This window comes from Podarcis vaucheri (genome assembly GCF_965113315.1).
Source record: "Podarcis vaucheri genome assembly, chromosome: 7".
Classification (NCBI taxonomy): Eukaryota; Metazoa; Chordata; class Lepidosauria; order Squamata; family Lacertidae; genus Podarcis; species Podarcis vaucheri.
The window spans coordinates 8976033-8991873 of NC_138765.1; the positions used below are offsets into that span (position 1 = coordinate 8976033).

General features: G+C 52.1%; 1 protein-coding gene across 2 annotated transcripts; it reads left to right on the top strand.

Moving 5' to 3' along the window:
* The first annotated feature begins 1774 nt into the window (after positions 1-1774).
* SIX5 (SIX homeobox 5) lies at positions 1775-15794 on the top strand. Of its 2 annotated transcripts, XR_014221716.1 has the most exons (4): positions 1775-2775; positions 9441-10732; positions 12119-14914; positions 15307-15794. XR_014221716.1 is itself a non-coding variant. In XM_082230989.1 (3 exons), the coding sequence occupies exons 1-3, from the start codon at positions 1907-1909 to the stop codon at positions 12739-12741; spliced, it is 2784 nt and encodes a 927-aa protein (XP_082087115.1). In that variant the 5' UTR covers positions 1775-1906; the 3' UTR covers positions 12742-15794. The 2 variants fall into 2 exon arrangements, 1 of the variants encoding a protein (XP_082087115.1); XM_082230989.1 differs by having other exon boundaries at positions 12119-15794.
* Positions 15795-15841: the final 47 nt, after the last annotated feature.

Here is a 15841-nt window from a genome sequence, read left to right on the forward strand (position 1 = left end):
TGGATTCTTATCCCATTACACATGACTAAGCCATTTCTCACCTTCTAACCCCTTGCCTTTTCCTGTAAGACCTATTGCAGTCGTTAAGAGTCGTCAACAGGCTCATCTCAGCTATCTGCCAATCTCCCATTCCCACCACCCTTCTGAGTAATACCCCTCCCCACCTTCTCACTATATAGAAGGATCTGGCAACTTCTGTTTCAGTGTATCTGAAGAAGTGTGCATGCACACAAAAGCTCATACCAAGAACTAACTTAGTTGGTCTTTAAGGTGCTACTGTAAGGAATTTTTTTTTATTTTGACTATGGCAGACCAACACGGCTACCTATCTGTAACATAGTTTTTAGAGGAGGAAAATCCGTAGGCATGCCACCCGTAGGCATTTCCTCCATAACACGCACAGACATTTCCCCTTACTTTCTAGGAGGAAAAAAAGTGAGTGTTATGGTGCAAAAAATATGGTACTTAATTCGTTCCGGAGGTCCGTACTTAACCTGAAACTGTTCTTAACCTGAAGCACCACTTTAGCTAATGGGGCCTCCTGCTGCTGCCGCCGGAGCACGATTTCTGTTCTCATCCTGAAACAAAGTTCTTAACCTGAAACACTATTTCTGGGTTCGCTGAGTCTGTAACCTGAAGCGTCTGTAACCTGAGGTACCACTGTAGTTTTACATGGATTTTGAATGAATGTGCAACTAATCGCTGTTTTGAATTTTACAGTGGTACCTCGCAAGACGAATGCCTTGCAAGACGAAAAATGCGCAAGACGAAAGTTTTCCGTTTTTTGAGTCGTTCCGCAAGACGAATAGCCATGCCTTGCAAGACGAAAAAACCGCAAGACGAAGAGACTTGCGGAACGGATTAATTTCGTCTTGCGAGGCACCACTGTATTGTGTTGCAACTGTCCCTGATGCTTTACAGTGGTACCTCGGGTTACAGACGCTTCAGGTTACAGACGCTTCAGGTTATAGACTCCACTAACCCAAAAATAGTACCTCGGGTTAAGAACTTTGCTTCAGGATGAGAACAGAAATCGTGCAGAAGTGGGAGGCCCCATTAGCTAAAGTGGTGCTTCAGGTTAAGAACAGTTTCGGGTTAAGAACGGACCTCCGGAACGAGTTAGGTTCTTAACCCGAGGTACCACTGTATAGTTGAAATTCTTGCACTGCATGGTGTTAGACTAGATGACCGTTAGGGTCCCCCCCAAATGCAGAATTCTATTAATATCTTCCTTAGCGAGCCGTGTTAACCCCTGTAATGCTTTCTATAGAGTAAGCATAGGGGACACTGGGGGATGTGCTTGTGGAACCAAGGGGGCAGTGGGCCAAAAGAGTTCGGGATCTACTGCTTTAAACAGAAATAAGAGCCAGTGGGTTCTTCCTTTTTTAAAGTATCGTTTCAGCGGGGAAGGCAGTCCGGATTTCCAAAAAGCGGCGCTTTTTTGCGTCTGAGCAAAGAAGAGAGAGAGGGGAAAAAAGAGAGAGATTGATTTGTGGCTGCGCAAAGGGAGGAGGAGCCCAGGAGTAAAAGTAGGAAGGACGAAGGGAGGGAGGGGAAAGGAAAGTTAATAGAGGGAAAGGCGGGTGGGAGAGAAAGAGAAAGAAAGAGGGAGGAAGGGGGGAAGAGAAGTGGAAAGGAGGGAGACCGAGGCGGGGGAGAAGCGTCTGGAGAGTTGCTCCGAAGTTTGGGGGGCCGCGGGGGTGGGCGCGCGTCCCAGGAGGCGGAGGCCAGCCCGGGCTGGGAGCCGCGCCGCGGCCCTGGGGCGGGAGGCGGACCGCGGCTCCTAGGATGTGGAAAGGGGACGGCGGCGCAGGGGGAGGAGACCCGCACGGCTAGGGCAGCGCGCAGGGGGAGGGGAGCGGGCCGGAGGCGGGCGAGGGGGGCCGCGATCCCGCGCGCCGCGAACATGGCCTCCTTCCCCGCGGGCCCCGCCGAGCCCCCCGGCCGGGGAGGGCGGCGCGCCCCCGCCGCCGGAGGAGAGCAGAGGCAGCAGGAGGGCGAAGGCGCTGCCGAGGAGGCGCGCCAACTTCTGCCAACTTCGGCGCCCGCCCCGTCGCCGCAGGCTCCTCCCGGCCGAGAGCCAGAGGACGGCGGTGGAGCAGGAGGATCGGCTTTGGCGACGGCTGCTGCGCCCTCTCCAAGCGCGGGGCTGGCCTCCGCCGCGCCCGATCCTCCGCGCTCGCCGCGCTTCTCGGCGGAGCAGGTCTCGTGCGTGTGCGAGGCGCTGCTGCAGGCGGGCGACCCCGGCCGGCTGGGCCGCTTCCTGGGCTCGCTGCCGCCCGACGCCGAGGCGCCGTGCCTGGAGGCGCAGGCGGGCGAGAGCCTGGCCAAGGCGCGCGCGCTGCTGGCCTTCCAGCGCGGCGACTTCGCCGAGCTCTACCGCCTGGTGCAGAGCCGGCCCTTCGGCGCGCCGCACCACCCGTTCCTGCAGGACCTGTACCTGCGCGCCCGCTACCGGGAGGCCGAAGCTGCCCGGGGCCGGGCTCTGGGCGCCGTCGACAAGTACCGGCTGCGCAAGAAGTTCCCGCTGCCCAGCACCATCTGGGACGGCGAGGAGACGGTGTACTGCTTCAAGCGGCGCTCGCGGGCAGCCCTGCGCGACTCGTACGGGCGCAGCCGCTACCCGAGCCCCGAGCAGAAGCGGCGCCTGGCCCAGGACACCGGCCTGTCGCTCACGCAGGTCAGCAACTGGTTCAAGAACCGACGGCAGCGCGACCGCAGCGGAGGAGGAGGAGGAGGAGCCGGGGGAGGAGGCGCCGGCACGCCCAGCAAGAGGTGAGCGGCCCCGGGGCATGGGCAGAGCGCAGCGCCACACTCTCTCGGGGCGCAATCGCGCGCGCACTGCTGCGCAGGAAAGAGAAGTGGAACCTGCATGGGCAAGAGCAGCCTACCGGTTGCGGGGAGGGAGCGGGGTGACTGCTGCCTCCCTGGCCTGATTCTTAGCCAGATACAATACAATACGGTAATCTTTATTGTCGTTGTCCCATACAGAACAACGAAATTGAAAAAATCAACATCAGACATGCAAAAACCAACAAGCCTGCTATCCCAGCCTTTTTGACCCCCTAAAAACTCTGATACCCCATAAATAAATACAATATACTCCCCATAGAGACTACCTTACACTGTGTTTAAAACCAAAATCGCATTTGGATAGAAACTGTTTCTCAGGCGGCTAGTCCTAGTCTTTATAACCCGGTGCTGTGGGTTAAACCACAGAGCCTAGGACTTGCCGATCAGAAGGTCGGTGGTTCGAATCCCTGCGACGGAGTGAGCTCCCGTTGCTAGGTCCCAGCTCCTGCCAACCTAGCAGTTCGAAAGCACGCCAGTGGAAGTTGATAAATAGCTACCGCTCTGGCGGGAAGGTAAACGGCGTTTCCGTGCGCTGCTCTGGTTCGCCAGAAGCAGCTTAAGTCATGCTGGCCACATGACCTGGAAGCTGTACGCCAGCTCCCCGGCCAGTAAAACGAGATGAGCGCCGCAACCCCAGAGTCGGTCACGAATGGACCTAATGGTCAGGGGTCCCTTTACCTTCTTCCAGAAGGCAGAAGCTGAAAGAGATCATTTCCGGGGTGCGTACTATCCTGCACTATCTCTGCAGCTTTCTTATAACACCTGAAAGCATAGATTTGATCCAAGGTTAGAAGAGTGCACCCAATTATTCTCTCTGCACTGTTGGGAAGCAGGATGCAGCCCAACTAGGACTGCAGCAGACCCCAAGTAAGTCCCATTAAAGTTGGAGCTTACTCTTGAAGAAATGGGTTTAGGATTGGACCTGGATGTGGGTCAGAACCAGCTGGGCTTTTCTAATATTCTTAAAGACCTCGTACTGATAATTAGGGGGCAGACCCCCAACTCTCCTTAAAGGGATCTTGAAGTTCTGAAGGGGACTTTGGGGTCTTCACGGAAAAACCAACATCATCTAGACACTTGACTCCAACCCCCCATAGAATACCTATTTCCTCTGGATGGGCTTTTGGGAGACATTGATGCCACCTATTCTTAGTTCAAGGTCCTCCCAAGTTTCAGAAGAAGTCTAGGGTGATGGAGAAATTCCTGAATCACATGTGCTTCTCAGTTTATAGTAAGCACTCCCAGGAAGAGAGAATGAGCCTGCTGGGAGACCCCTCTCGAAGTTTTATAGGTCTCTAATGGACCCTTTACAACGTTCCTGTCCTTCTAGGGTAGGGGTAGCCAGGCTGGTGCCTTCCATATGTTTTGGGATTCTGGCTTCAATTCGTCTCAGCCAGCATGATGGGTATTGTCATAGGGCCTTCCAGAAACTACAATACCCATCATGCCTGACCATTGGCAGATTGGGAGACACCCGATTTCCGCCGCACGCATTGCAAACTCCTTTCCCACTGCCTGGAAAAAAGGTTGTCGAAAGTAACTTCCAGCAAAAGGAACAACCACTTTTACAGAGGCTGGGAAATAAATGTGGCATATTGTAAGGAATTACTAAACTCCGGGTGCTAAGAAAGAGGGGTAACATCAGTTACATCTTCTCCAGTTCTAGCCAAACCAAGAAGAGCGAGGTGTGGCCAAGGCTTTGCAAAACCCACAAGCTACTCTCAATTTCAACTCTTGTCTTCTGTGTGAGAGTGCTGAGACAGGCTGCCCCAGACACAGGAACAGCCTTGTATTTGCACAATCCACAAAGTGGGCTACGGAAGGCTTAATCCTGCCTGGTGCCCCCTAAAAGGTAAAGGGACCCCTGACCGTTAGGTCCAGTCGTGGCCGACTCTGGGGTTGCGGCACTCATCTCGCTTTATTGGCCGAGGGAGCCGGCGTACAGCTTCCGGGTCATGTGACCAGCATGACTAAGCCGCTTCTGGCGAACCAGAGCAGCGCACGGAAACGCCGTTTACCTTCCCGCCGGAGTGGTACCTATTTATCTACTTGCACTTTGATGTCCTTTCAAACTGCTAGGTTGGCAGGAGCAGGAACTGAGCAACGGGAGCTCACCCCGTCGCAGGGATTCGAACCGCCAACCTTCTGATTGGCAAGCCCTAGGGAAGTTTTTAATGACTGATGTTTTAATGTATTTTTAGGTGAAACCCAGCTAGGTGGACGGGGTATAAATAAAGAAAGAAAGAAAAATAATTCCCTGTAAAAAGCATTATTCAGAATAGCGATTCGCATGACCCAGAAAATGGAAGATAATAATGCAATAAAATTCCAAACAGTTATTAAACGTCCTGTTCAAATCGCTTAGTTTACTTAATTCAACAAGATTTGCTGATACCAGCTTTTCAAAGTCTGATAGCCATTTACACCTCCAGTGCCCCCCTGCCACCCCCTGGCCTTTTACTGCCCCCTGGGTAATCCCCCTCCCCGCTTTGGGAACCCCTGGGTAACACCACTGCCTTACTTTCGAATAAATATGTGTTGGATGGGGCTGTAAGGAAGGAATGAGGAGGTGGGAGACCTGAACCCTGCAGACAGAGCTTTTCCCCTCCCTGGTTTCTCTCTCCTCCCCCCCCCCACCACATTTTGGGTGCTTCCAGAGCAGGGTGCACCCAGGAGAGTGAAGAGGGCTTTTCTCTTCTAGCTGTTCCTGGGCACGGAGGATTTTTTGTGTGTCTGCCTCTGCCTTCCCCTCTGCAAACAAAAGGGAGAAACCACTTGAGTTTGAGAAAGTTCTAGTTCATTCTTCTATTGCAGACTGTTCAGGGGGTGGGGAACAGCCAAGCTGGCTACTCCAGATGTTCCTGCAGCTGGCGCTCTCTCTCCTCTCCCCCCCCCTTCTCTCCTGGGAGGAAAAACTTTGCCTCCAGTTAGCTGCACTTTGCAGCAACGTGGAAGGCGCCAAGCTCATCCCCTTTGTTGTGAAATGTGAATCCCTTGGCTTTGAATTTCCTTGGGCTGAGGGTGGAAATTACCTTGCCCAAGGAGCCCAGACTCCTGCCTTCACTCTCCAACTAAAGATCTATTTCTCAGTCCTTTCTACTCAGAAACATATACTGTACACTGAATACCACCGGCTCTCCAGGGACTTTCCCATTCCCTGCTACCTGGTCTTTTTAACTGGATTTGAACCTGCAACCTTCTGCTTGCAAGGCGGGTGCTCTAAGCATTGAGCTACAACCCTTCCCCACAGTAAATCAGGGGTTTGGGCTTGTTATGCTGCAGTTGGGGGCTCCCACGATCCATTCAAAGAAAATAATTCAAAGAGGCTTCCCCCCTGGCCAGGGCTAGAAACTCAGATATACAGTGGTGCCTCGCAAGACGAAAAGAATCCGTTCTGTGATTCTCTTCGTCTAGCGGTTTTTTTGTCTTGCGAAGCAAGCCCATTGACGGATTAGAGGATTGGCGCTATTAGCGGCTTTTAGCGGCTTAGAAAAAGGGGGGAGGGGGGAAAACCCGCAGGAACTCGCAAGACATTTTCGTCTTGCAAAGCAAGCCCATAGGAGATTCGTTTTGCGAAGCACCTCCAAAACGGAAAACTCTTTCGTCTAGCGAGTTTTCCGTCTTGCGAGGCATTCGTCTTGCGGGGCACCACTGTATAAGCTAGGCATCAAATTGCTCTTTAAACCAGTTTTCAAAACGGAACGCCTAGCTGCCATTTTGAGGCAAAGCGTCTCCAAAGTTTTCTTTTTCAAATGATGGACTGGCTGTGATTGATTCTCAGTTAAACATTTTGCAAGAGAAGAATGGCAAGGTCAAGTTGATGGATTATGCCGAAATGGCTAAAATGACCGGAAGAATCAGAAATCAGGAAGACCAAAATTTTAATAAGGAATGGGGGAAATTTATAACTTATCTTAAAGACCACTGTAAACAGTTAAAATCATTAGTAGGATTGGAATAGCACTTATAGTTAAATAGGGAATTTTGGATACAATGGAGAGAGAAAAGATTTGGATTATTCTAAAAAAATGGAGGAAATGATTAACAATAGGACCCACAAAGGGGAGGAGGGAAGTCCAAGAGATTCCTCGTAATCTTGTTTTTATGTTGTATGTTCAACATGTGACTGCATTTTGCTAGTTCAGATGACCGCCTTGAGCTAGGTTAAGAACTTGGAAAACTTAAACAAGAAAAGTCACTTGATCCAGAAATAGTCCACATACAGTGGTGCCCCGCAAGACGAATGCCTCGCAAGACGGAAAACTCGCTAGACGAAAGAGTTTCCCGTTTTGGAGGTGCTTCGCAAAACGAATCTCCTATGGGCTTGCTTCGCAAGACAACAATGTCTTGCGAGTTCCTGCGGGTTTTTTCCCTCCCCCCCTTTTTCTAAGCCGCTAAACCGCTTATCAGCTGATCCGATCAGCAGATAAGCCGCTAAAAGCCGCTAATCCGCTAATCCTTCAATGGGCTTGCTTCGCAAGACGAAAAAACCGCTAGACGAAGAGAATCACAGAACGGATTCTTTTTGTCTTGCGAGGCACCACTGTATATATTGGCCTGTTCCAACCTCTTTTTCTTAATGATGACACGGACCATTCAAAACGCAGGAATATTCTGCACAACCATGAGCAGGGCCATGGGGTAGGGTATGTTAAGACAGGTGACGACAATTAACTAGAAGGTTGTTCTCTCCTCCTGTTCAAGCTGCACAGAGAACGCATTTTGGTTCCTGAAATTCATTCTGATTGTGCAGATAAAAATATAACTGATAGAATTCTACAGGATGTGTTGCTGGTGTGCGAAAACAGTCCAGATCCAATGATCCTTAGGCATGCACCTCCACATGGCGGAGGCGCCAGATGCCATCCTGGTGCCCAGGTATCTTCACTTGGTCACTAGCGACCAGTAAGGCAAAGGGATCCCTGACCATTAGGTCCAGTCATGACCGACTCTGGGGTTGCGGCACTCATCTCGCTTTATTGGCCGAGGGAGCCGGCGTACAGCTTCTGGATCATGTGGCCAGCATGACTAAGCCGCTTCTGGCGAACCAGAGCAGCGCACGGAAATGCCGTTTACCTTCCCTCCAGAGTGGTACCTATTTATCTGCTTGCACTTTGACGTGCTTTGGAACTGCTAGGTTGGCAGGAGCAGGGACCGAGCAACGGGAGCTCATCCCGTCGCGGGGATTCGAACCGCCAATCTTCTGATCGGCAAGTCCTAGGCTCTGTGGTTTAACCCACAGCACCACCCGCATCCCAATAGCGACCAATAGCCAGGTGCAAAATGCACCCAGCACCTGACTAATTTTGAACACTGCCCCAGACAATACCAGCATTTTTGTGCAGGGAATCTGCACCACTGGAGGTTTTCAGAGATTCAGGGCAGATACAAGGAAGTATTTCATGCAATGCATAAATAACTTGCGGGATTCCCTGCCACAGGCTATAACGATGGCTGCTCCCTGTAGGTTTCCGAGTACAATTCAAAGTGTTGGTGCTGGCCTTTAAAGCCCTAAATGGCTTTGACCGTGTATACTTGAAGGAGCATCTCCACCCCCATCATTCAGCCTGGACCCTGACGTCCAGCGCCGAGGGCCTTCTGGTGGTTCCCTCACTGAGAGAAGTGAAATTACAGGGAATCAGGCAGAGGGCCTTCTCGGTGGTGGCGCCCTCCCTGTGGAACGCCATACCATCAGATGTCAAGGAGATAAAGAACCATACAACTTTTAGAAGGCATCTGAAGGCAGCTCTGTAAAAGAGAAAGTTTTTATTGTCTGGTGTTTTGTTGTGTGTGTTTTTTTTATATTCTGTTTGAACAGAGTGGCTGGGGGAACCTGGTCAGATGGGCAGGACATAAGTAATAAACAGTTGTTGTTGTTGTGGATTAGACCAGTTCATAGAGGAGAAACTCAGTGGCCTATCTAGTCCAATATCCTGTTCTAACGGTGGCTGATCAGGTGACCATGCGCAGAATTTGAGCGCAAGAGCACTTCTCCCCCCATCCCTGAGATTCCCAACAACTGTTATTCAGAGACAGTTCACTGTGGCAACCACGGCCTAGGACCTACGTACTTACGGGACCACCTCTCCTGGCATGCCCCACGGAGGACCTTAAGGTCCACAAATGACAACATTTTGGAGGTCTTAAGTCGTAAGGTGGTTAGATTGGTCTCAACTAGGGCCAGGGCCTTTTCAGGACTGGCCCCGACTTGGTGGAACGCTCTGTCACAAGAGACCAGGGCCCTGTGGGACTTGACATCTTTCCGCAAGGCCTGCAAGACGGAGCTGTTCCGCCTGGCCTTTGGTTTGGACTCAGTCTGACCCTTATGTTTCCCTCCCCTTATGGTTTTGACTTTTAAAATGAGGCTGCATTTAAAATTGCATTTCAACCTGTATTTAAAATTGGTCCCGCCCCCCAATTATGTTTTTACTGTCATTTTACTGGTGTTAACCGCCCTGAGCCCAGCTCTGGCCGGGCAGGGCGGGGTATAAATAAAATTTATTTTTATTTTTATTATTATTATTATTATTATTATTATTACTACTACTACTACTACTACATCATCCTCAACCTCTTCTCCTTTACAGCGAGTCTGACGGGAACCCCAGTACGGAGGACGAGTCCAGCCACGGCACCGAAGAAACCGAAACGTCCATGGGGATTTCTGCAACCCCCGAAGGGATGCCGACCCCCAACAGCCTGTTCCTGCCAGCCGCTTGCTCCAGCGCCTCTTCCATCCTCCTCAACGGCAACTTTATCACCGCTAGCTCCCCGACCATGCTGCTGAATGGCGGCTCCGTCATCCAGACTCCCAGCGGAGGCGTCATTCTGAACGGCTTGGCTCTTGGCGACAACCAGACCATCACCCTCAGCCCCGTGGCAGCGCCCAGCCCGCCCATCCTCCTCAACGGATCCAGCCCCCTGCTGGGTGGCAAGCCCCCAGGCCCACCCGGCAGCCAGGAGGCCAACAAGCCAGGAGGCCAGGAACCCCTTGCCCCGGCCACCGTCATTCTCAGCCCGGCTGCCGCGCTTCAGGGGGAAGTGAAGTCGGAAGCGGCAGAGGCCCTGGCGTTTGGCGTCGAGGTCAAGCTGGAAGAGGGGCAAGGGTCCGCCCCACCCCTGTTGCCTGTCCGCGACGCTGCCACGCTCCTCTCCAACCACAAGGGGCCCCTGCTGGCGGCTGTTGCCATGCCGCAAGTGGTCCCATCAAACGAAGAAGCCCCCGCGGCTGCGCAGCAGCTGCCCCCAGCACCTCAGCCATCAGCCACATCTAGTCCTCAGATGGTTCCTCTAGCCAAGTTGGCCCCTGGTGCCCAAGCCCTGCCAGCTCCCCAGGTGACCGCAGCCACGGTCGGTGGGCAGATGGCCCAGTCTTCCCAGACTACCACAGCCACGCCGCTGCTTTCCATGCCAGGCCCCTCACCACCCCAGGCCGCTGTTCTCCACGTCCCTGCCCCATCCCTGGTCCCCATCGCCCAAGTCTCGCCCCCTTCCCAGGTGGTGCCGCTCTCCCAGCCTGTCTCTGGGACCCAGGTGCTCTCCCCGTCCCAAATGGTGCCTGTGTCCCCGACGCAGATCTACGCCGTCCCGCAAGGGGCATCTGCCCCCCAGCTCGTCTCGCTCCCCCAAGTGGCCCAGGGCTCCCAGATTATCTCTCTGCCCCAAGTTGTGCCAACCTCCCAGGTGGTCACCCTGCAGCAGGGCATGGGCAGCCCCATCCAAATCCTGACCGCTGGCGGCACCCCCATCAAAGTGGGGGCCATGGCAGGGGCACCACAGTTGGCAGTGTCGGCGGGAGGAAGCCTTGGCCAGAGCAACGTGCACCTCATCAACGCCAACGTGGGCATGACCACGCTGCAGATCCCGGGCACCGCGCCAGGTATGTGCTTTGGGCAGAGGGTGGCCAGGGAGGTTTCAAAAAGAATTCAAGCAGGGCTGAATCAAGGACTCTGGGGCCCCGTTTGTGCCATACATTTAGAGTGGTGCTGGACTAGGACCTGGGAGGCCAGGGTTCGAATCCCCTCCCAGCCAAGAAACTTGGTGATCTTGGGCCAATAATTCACTCGCAGAATTGTTGTGAGCGATAAAATGGGGGAGGAAGAGAAGTACGTAGGGTTAAATGTGGTTTAAATGCATGTACGTGGTTTAAATGCATGTTCTTTCTTTGATGCATAGGTAATAAAGGAGGACTATGTTATGTAAAAGTTATGTAGTTTCTCATGTTGTTTTCTTTCATGTACCCTTTCTGATAACTTTTCTAATTCCCAGACATAAGCATACCAAACTTCATATAGGTTCACATTTAATGTCCTCCAGTGTCCAGCAACAGCAAGACGTGCTGCACTTATAAGATGCACAATTAAGTCTCTGTCTCTAAGATTTTGTGCTTCATCTGCAAGTATAGAAAGCAATGCTATTTGGGGATCTAAATTGATCGATTGAGATGTAATTTGTTCCATTTCCTGAAATATTTTTAGCCACAAGTTCTTAATCAATGGGCATTTCCACCACATGTGTATAAATGTTCCTTCATTCCCACAATTTCTCCAACGTTGCGAAGCAATATTTTTGTCTAGTTAATTATTATGTATTTGTTTCTATCCCACTTTTCCTCCAAGGAGATCAAGGTGGTGCACATGGTTTTCCCACTCCTTGTTTTATCCTCACAACAACCCTCTGGGGTAGGGTAGGCTAAGAGACAGTGACTGGCCCAGGGTCACCCAATCAGCTTCATATCAGCGTTGGGATTTGAACCCTGGTCTCTGTCAGGCCCTAGTCCAACCACTCCACCTCATTGGCTCTCTTGGAGAGTAGGGACCGCCTTGGAGATGTTTGCTGATTTGGGTGGGTGGGGGGGGGGAGAGGAAATGGGGGCTCTGTGTCCCTTCCTTTGCTTAAGGAGTGTCTGCACCCCCATCGTTCAGCCGAGACACTGAGATCCAGCACCGAGGGCCTTTTGGCGGTTCCCTCACTGCGAGAAGTGAGGTGACAGGGAGCCAGGCAGAGGGCCTTCTCGGTGGTGGCACCCGCCCTGTGGAACGCCCTCCCTTCAGATGTGAAGGAAATAAGCAGCTATCTTCTTTTTAAAAGACATTTGAAGGCAGCCCTGTTTAGGGAAGTTTTTAATATTTAACGCTGTATTGTTTTTAACACTTGATTGGAAGCCGCCCAGAGTGGCTGGGGAAACTCAGCCAGATGGGCGGGGTATAAATAATAAATTATTATTATTTTTATTAAGATTTTCCCCGTTTCCTCTCCAACTTAGGCAACATCCTCCTGACCAACCCGGCAACGGGGAGCAGCACCATTGTCACCGGAATGGCTTTGCAGCAGGGGAAGCTGATCCTGACGGCCACCTTCCCGGCTGGCATGCTGATGACGCCCATTCTCTCAGCCCAGGCCACCCCGACTCTGGCCCTGCCCATCAAGCAGGAAGTGGCGACCGTGATGGCACCGGCTACTCTGGGGGGCGGCGAAGGCGGCAGCGTGTTGCTCTCGGGGGGTGCTTCCGTGCTCCCTCCTGGAGTCTCCCCGCTCTCGGTGCCCGACAGCACCGGGCCAGCCGACTTGGCTTTCGGCACGGACTCTGGCCAAGCTGGCCTGCTTTCAAATTTCTCCCAGCCCGACGGCCTGGCCATGTCTCAGCAGCAGGTGGTTTGGCCCAGCGCGGTGGGCATGGACCTCCAAGGGACCGGTGCCGAGGGGCTGTTTGAGATGGACAAAAACTCTATGGAGGTGCAGGGCGGTCTTCTGCGTCTCCCAGAGGGAGAGGGCCTCTTGCTGGACGCTTCTGGGGGAGACCCGATGGGCCCCGAGGCTCTGGACTCGGACGAGAAGGTGCTGACCCAGCTGCAGTCTGTACCGGTGGAGGAGCCTCTGGACTTGTAAGCACCCACGAGGTGTGTCGCAGAGTCCTCGCTTGCCCGCCGAACGATATTTTAAACCTGCTATCCTTGGTCTCCACCTGGTCCAGACAGGATGCTACAAGTGCCTTGAAAAGGGAAACCTGGGTGAGCCCCTGCAGTCTGTGCTGCTGCTGCACATCTTTTTTTTTGCAAACACTACAGAAGGAAAAAACACAGCACTGGGACACCGCTGACCCCTTTATCCGGTGTGTACAACTGCCTGTTCAGCAGCCCCAGTGCCACCTTGTGGCTGCCAGTCGAACAGCAAGCACTATCTTCCCCTTGGAGGTGTTGCCCATTCACCTTGTTTCTTTCCTCCCTCCCCAGCCCTCCTAAAATTCAGGCACAGAGTTGAGGGCGTTTTCTACCTTCATGGCCTTTCTGCCTTTTTGAAGAAACCTACCTAACATCTACCAAGTTGCTTGGAAAGCTAGAGATTTTCGTTGATACTGGGGCAAGGAGCACATCATATAGACCAGGTATCCCCAAACTCGGCCCTCCAGATGTTTTGGGACTACAATTCCCATCATCGCTGACCACTGGTCCTGTTAGCTAGGGATGATGGGAGTTGTAGTCCCAAAACAGCTGGAGGGTCGAGTTTGGGGGTGCCTGATATAGACTGCCCTTTGTCCACCTGGCATCCCTGAGAGGGGGCTGATGGGAGTTGTAGTCCAAAACAGGTCAGCTGACTTACACCACAAGGAGAGCCTTCCTCTCCCCTCATCTATGGTGCTAGGGAACGGGTCCAGCTGCTAGTCTGAGCCCAAGTCCCATTTCGGAGGGGCAGGAAGGACATCCGAGGTCCCAGTGCTTGTCTCCTGTTGCAGTTAGGCATCTACTCTTTCCCTGGGTAGGGTTGGGGTGGCGAGGCTATTGTCATTCGAGCTTGGCTTCTCGCTGGCTTTTAGTCTTTCAGTGCTGTCCTAGAGAGGTGAACTGTCCTGTTCCAAAGTCAAACGCTTTGGCGGTAGAAAACAATGCAGACATTGTTCCAGTCCTCCAGGGCAGAGAGAAGCCTGGCTAGAATGTCTCCCCTGGACCCATCTTTTGTCTATGGAATAGCTTTCCGTCGTTTTAACTCTGGGCTGATCTCTGCTGCTCTGGGCACGAACAGCGTAAGAAGCACATTTGTTAATTGTGGGATTGGATCCTGCAGCAGTTAGTCCTGCCGTTAAAGGCACATGGGAGCAGGTGTCAGGTGTGGATATACAGTCTCTTACTTAAGCCACTGTAAAAATTAGCTTTAGCTGCACCTTGAGATCCCCTGTGTTGGGGGATTGGGAGCAGAAGCCACACATTAATCTGGGACGCTCAAGGTTGGGGGTCAATCCAGCTTGAAAGATAGAAATGTTATGCAGTCGGGCCAGACCAAACATTACCCCCTTAAAATAGTATTTGCTTTGAAAACTCGAGTTTCCTCCCAAACTTTCCCTGGGGCTGTTTCCTCTGAATGCTAAAATCAGCAAGTGGTCTGCCTTTTTTATTTTTAGACAGAGAAGAAATTATATATAAATATATTTAATAATGTATTTTTTAGAAGAAAAGGCATTTAAAAACCAGTTCTTTCCCCTTATTTTTTTATAAGCTGGCGGCATCTCTCCTTCCTATATATTTAACAGTTTCCTTGTCATCTTGAGAGGAGAAGAATTATTTTTTTCTTTTCGCTGACGTTTTCCAAAACCTTTTCTCACGCTGCACCCAGGTTGCTGGTGGCAGACTTTAAGACAGTGAGCAAAGCACAAGATCCAAGACCCTTGTGCAGGGACTGAGGAATCTTCCATAAGTGAAAAGGCCTCCATCCATAGATCTGCTTTGGAGTGAGGTGGGAAGGACAGGACACAAATGTGTTCCTTCCAGATACCTTGTTCTATGTCAGGGTGGGGTCTGTAGCAGAATGCATTGCAAATAGCCCCACATCCAGTTCTCAGGCAAGGCTAGGGGAAACCTCTGTCTGAAGCCCTGGAGAGCCAGTCAGTGGAGACCAGCCTTTGCAAACAAAGGCTTTTGGACTACAACTCCCATCAGCCCCTGCCAGTACAGCCAGTGGTCAGGGATGATGGGCAGTTGTAGTCCAGTAATACCTGGAAGGCTGTTCTTGGTCAGAATTGGCCTAAGGCAGCTCCCTGACTTTTTAGCATTAGATAACAGTGCAGGGAGTAAAGGTAAAGGTAAAGGTACCCCTGCCTGTACGGGCCAGTCGTGACTGACTCTGGGGTTGCGTGCTCATCTCACTTAAGAGGCCGGGAGCCAGCGCTGTCCGGAGACACTTCCAGGTCACGTGGCCAGCGTGACGAAGCTGCTCTGGCGAGCCAGCACCAGCGCAGTGCACGGAACGCTGTTTACCTTCCCGCTATAAAGCGGTACCTATTTATCTACTTGCACTTAGGGGTGCTTTCGAACTGCTAGGTGGGCAGGAGCTGGGACCGAACGACGGGAGCTCACCCCGCCGCAGGGATTCGAACCGCCGACCATACGATCGGCAAGTTCTAGGCGCTGAGGTTTTACCCACAGTGCCACCCGCGTCCCTGCAGGGAGTTATACAGGACAGAAATTCTGGGGCAGAAATTTCTGGCTTTTGTTTTCTTTCTCTCTCTTTTTTTTTAATGGGGCCATGCTAACTGGATCCTGCTTCAGGACCACTCAGTACCCACAAAGCTTTCTGCTGAGTGTGGATGGTACACCATTTGAAAACAGCTGTCTGCTGGGGCGGCCAGGCTTGTGTCAATCAACATGTTTTGCTGCAAAGAAATGGGGAGGGGATGCACCTCATGGATCATACCCCTCCCTACTGCAAAAGGATGGGCTCGCTGTTCCTCCCCCCCCACTGCTGCCATGGGATCTGAGCAGAGGGTTTCGATTGTCCATCTGAATGTCTCCTAACCCAACACTTCCCAAACAGGTACTACAGCTACACACCTATTTTCCACAGTTTGTGAGAAACAATCATTTCTGCAAGATATTTTTATATCCTTTTTTTACGTGTACGTGTGTCTTTTATATATATTTTATATATATATAAATATATTTTATCTTAAAGCTCTCTCTGTGCGTGTACTCATCCTTCATTGAGCTCTGTTGGGAAT

Excerpts from the sequence above, each read along its gene's own strand:
- SIX5 (XM_082230989.1), top strand. The coding sequence starts at position 1,907 with ATGGCCTCCTTCCCCGCGGGCCCCGCCGAGCCCCCCGGCCGGGGAGGG. Across the intron at positions 2,776-9,440 it reads GCCGGCACGCCCAGCAAGAG|CGAGTCTGACGGGAACCCCA; the intron begins GTGAGCGGCCCC and ends TCTCCTTTACAG. Across the intron at positions 10,733-12,118 it reads GATCCCGGGCACCGCGCCAG|GCAACATCCTCCTGACCAAC; the intron begins GTATGTGCTTTG and ends TCTCCAACTTAG.